At 38.6% G+C, this 3,346-nt stretch overlaps 1 protein-coding gene across 1 annotated transcript in view; it reads right to left on the reverse strand.

Moving 5' to 3' along the window:
* The window catches only part of USP8 (ubiquitin specific peptidase 8), a gene marked incomplete in the record, with an annotated part of 87,600 nt that overhangs the window by 17,339 nt on the left and 66,915 nt on the right, over nt 1-3,346 (reverse strand). The window contains 2 exon segments of the mRNA XM_027768389.1: nt 1-130; nt 909-989. Of these exon segments, the coding sequence (XP_027624190.1) occupies nt 1-130; nt 909-989 (211 nt within the window).

The raw sequence follows: 3,346 nt of genomic DNA on the forward strand, positions 1-3,346 counted from the left end.
GTGGCTTGGCTTTATGAGTCGGAGGGGTGGAAGGCGGTGCAGATGAAGGAGCCATTTCCGGTGGATACATATGAACAGTGTTGGTGGGTGAATGATAATAACGAAAGGTTCCAGTGATTGGGTCAAGAAACTTAGATGGAAAAAAAAAGAAAAAAAAAAAAAAAAAACGGTCAAAACCTGAAAATGACCATTATATAAACAAATCACTCCAGTGTCTTCTATTGCTAAATTTACTTCTAAATTAAAATAATTGAAACAGAATGTTGATAATTACACTTCTGTAATTAAATCTCCAAAGTAATTAAGTGTTTTTTTCTTTTTCATTTTAGTTTTATTCAGCACTATCACAGAACACACTACATGCTACGTAACACACTGTTAAAACCTTTCAGCAGGGGTAGATTACCATAACTGAATTTTTTTTCATCAGTCAGAAAACTTCCTTAATCAATGGTCTCCAAACTCTTTGACACATACACAGTGACAATTAACTCCAAAGATGTGCCTCTTTCCATCAAACACCGCTGATATCTAAAATGGGCAAACCTCTTTTCCCTGCCCCCATTCATGAACTTGTGCATGTACACAGTGGCCAGTCCCAGAATGACCAAGCCACGCCCACGGTGGCAACCCCAGGAAGAACCTCGAAACCACGTCTCGGCACCCAAATCCAGCCTCCAAGCCCCTTCAATGTTTTAAATACAGTTTCTAAATGGCAAAGGCCAGTGCCCCAGGTTCAGTACTGAAAAAAATCTAACCTGCTATGATTAGGTAAAAGAGTTATGTCCTCTATAATGAAGAAACAGTTAACTCTGCACTGGAGAAGATGCAGAATAAACAAACTAAAAGGTAATTTTTTAGGACTATGGGACTATGTCATTTATTTCAATACTAATTCGGACTTTTACCTTGGCCCAGCCTGAAGGCAGTCCTGGTACGATCCTCCCCATTTCTTCACTTCGAGCTCTTGTCAAAGGCTCTCGCTGAGCCTAGTTTAAAAACAACAAAGATCTGATTTTTCAATTAAATTTTGCCATACACAAAGTTAAGCTGCCTGTACCAAAGAATCAAAACACCTTGCCCCAGCTGCCCTTCATATTTAAAAAACAAATCTAAGGATGAAGAAAGCTTTCAGTTTTTCTAAAACTCCAAATTTTACTACACCAAAGGGAAAAGGAGTGTGTGTACATGCCTGTCATGATGGTGAGTGATGGGCTGAAGGTTGATGGCCTTCCACAGTGGTCCATGGGGAGAAGGAAGATGGATCCAAGAAAACAAGAAAAGCTACAGAATTCCTATCATGGCCTATGCTAAATCTATTACCCAAAGTCACCTTGCTCTAAGATAGCTTCTGTATTTATTCATTCCATAAAATACTGATAAAGTATTATATAAGTAAATGCAGGCCAATGTATTGAGAGACCAAGTTCAACATAACAGGGTAATAATAGGATATTTTTGCTCCTTTACTTAAAAAAAAAAAAAATCACTGTTATAATAGGAAAAAAGCCTGAAAATAAGCCACTCAATTTCTATCTTTATATTCTTCGTGTCTTAAAATACATACATTCTGTTGAACGCAAAAGTTGAAGTAGAATCCTGCTAGAAAAAAATTGTGTCAAAATAAAGGCAAATGAGATAACTGAGTATCACAAGGAAAAAGATGAATTTAGTTTTATCTTACACTATACATAAGTTAACTTGAAACGTACCCTAGATCTAACTATAAAAGCTGAAACTAGGGATTAGCAGTTGGCGTAATGGCTATGTCACTGGACTCCCATGTAGTCTACCGCGATTCAAGTCCCAGACCTGGTGGCTTAAACTCACGCTGGGCGCTTGTGCGTGCATGCCCAAGATCCAGAGAGGAGAATGGAGGAGAAGGGATTGCAGCATGGCCATCCCCCCAGGGGGTGATTTCTCGCTTTCTGTCTCTCTGTCTCTGTCTTTCTGGCAAGCACACGTGTCCTATAGCAAAAACCTCCTCCCTCCAAAAAAATGTGATGAAATAAACTAAAAATTTACCATTTTTAAGTATGCTGGTTAATGGTATTAAGTATATTTACACAGTTTTGCAATCAATCTCAATAATTTTCTTTTTTTGAGAAAGAGTTTTTGCTATAAGGGCATGTGTGCTTGCCAGAAAGAAAGAGAGAGACAGAAAGTGAGAAATCACTCCCCACAGGAGATTGCTATGGCACAATCTCTTCTCCATTCTCCTCTCAGGATTTTGGGGATGCACGCACATCCACTTGGTATGAGTTTGAAGCCATCAGGTCTGGGATTTGAATTGTAGTCAGCCATGTGGAAGTTCAGCAATGTAAACATTACACCATCTGCTGGTCCCTAGAATTCTTTTAATCTTGCAATTCTGAAACTTTACCTATTAAAAAATAATGTCCCATTTCTCCCTCTCTTTAGCCCCTAGCAACTACTACTCTACTTTCTATCTTAATGACCTTGACTATGTTGAGTATCTCCTATGAGTGGAATCATATAGTATTTATCTTTCTAAAACTGGTTTATTTCCTTATATTGTCCTCAATATTTATCCATGTTGTGGCATATGTTAGACTGTCCTTCCTTTTTGAGGCTGAATAATACTCCAGTTTTTGTACATATCACATTTGTTTATCCATTCACCTGCTGATGGACACTTGGGTTACTCCATCTTTTGGCCACTGTGAATAATACTGCTATGAACATGGTGTATACATATATTTTTGAGCCCCTGCTTTAAATTCTTTTGGTTATTTTCCATCCAGAAGTATAACTGCTGGATATATAGTAAGCCTTAAGTAATTTTGTTTTTTTAGAAGTTTGCCAGAAGGCTTGTGGGCTTGCCATAGAGAGCAGGACAGAGAGAGCAATAGAGGGACAAAGCACTCCACAATGGAGGGCATGGCCACATCTCAAGCCTTTTTCCCTTTTCCCAACCCATCTAGACTTGAGGCATGCACACACACACACAAGCTTGGCATGTTTTTCAAGCTGCTGAGTTTGGGACTCAAACTATGCCACTGGCCATGTGGAATTCAGTTTCTTTAACCACTAGACCATGCAGCCAGCCCAAGTACTTTTTAATTTAATAAAATGAAAAGAACATAGTGATAAACTTTAAATTAGAAGGCAAACTCCATTTACTTTAGCATATAAATAGATAAACTATGTAAAAAACAAAAACATCTATCAAAGATGGTACAGATCCCCTCAGAAAGTACATTTCAAGATGGAAGGTTACCATGTGGTAAAGACAAGTCATGTGGTTGTAACTCATAGGTTGTTTTTCCCAGTCCTCCCGCCCCCCCCCCCCCCCACCAATCAACCAATTAACTTCTTTATCTCG

Source organism: Tupaia chinensis, unplaced genomic scaffold, assembly GCF_000334495.1.
Source record: "Tupaia chinensis unplaced genomic scaffold, TupChi_1.0 Scaffold146140_1, whole genome shotgun sequence".
Classification (NCBI taxonomy): domain Eukaryota; kingdom Metazoa; phylum Chordata; class Mammalia; order Scandentia; family Tupaiidae; genus Tupaia; species Tupaia belangeri.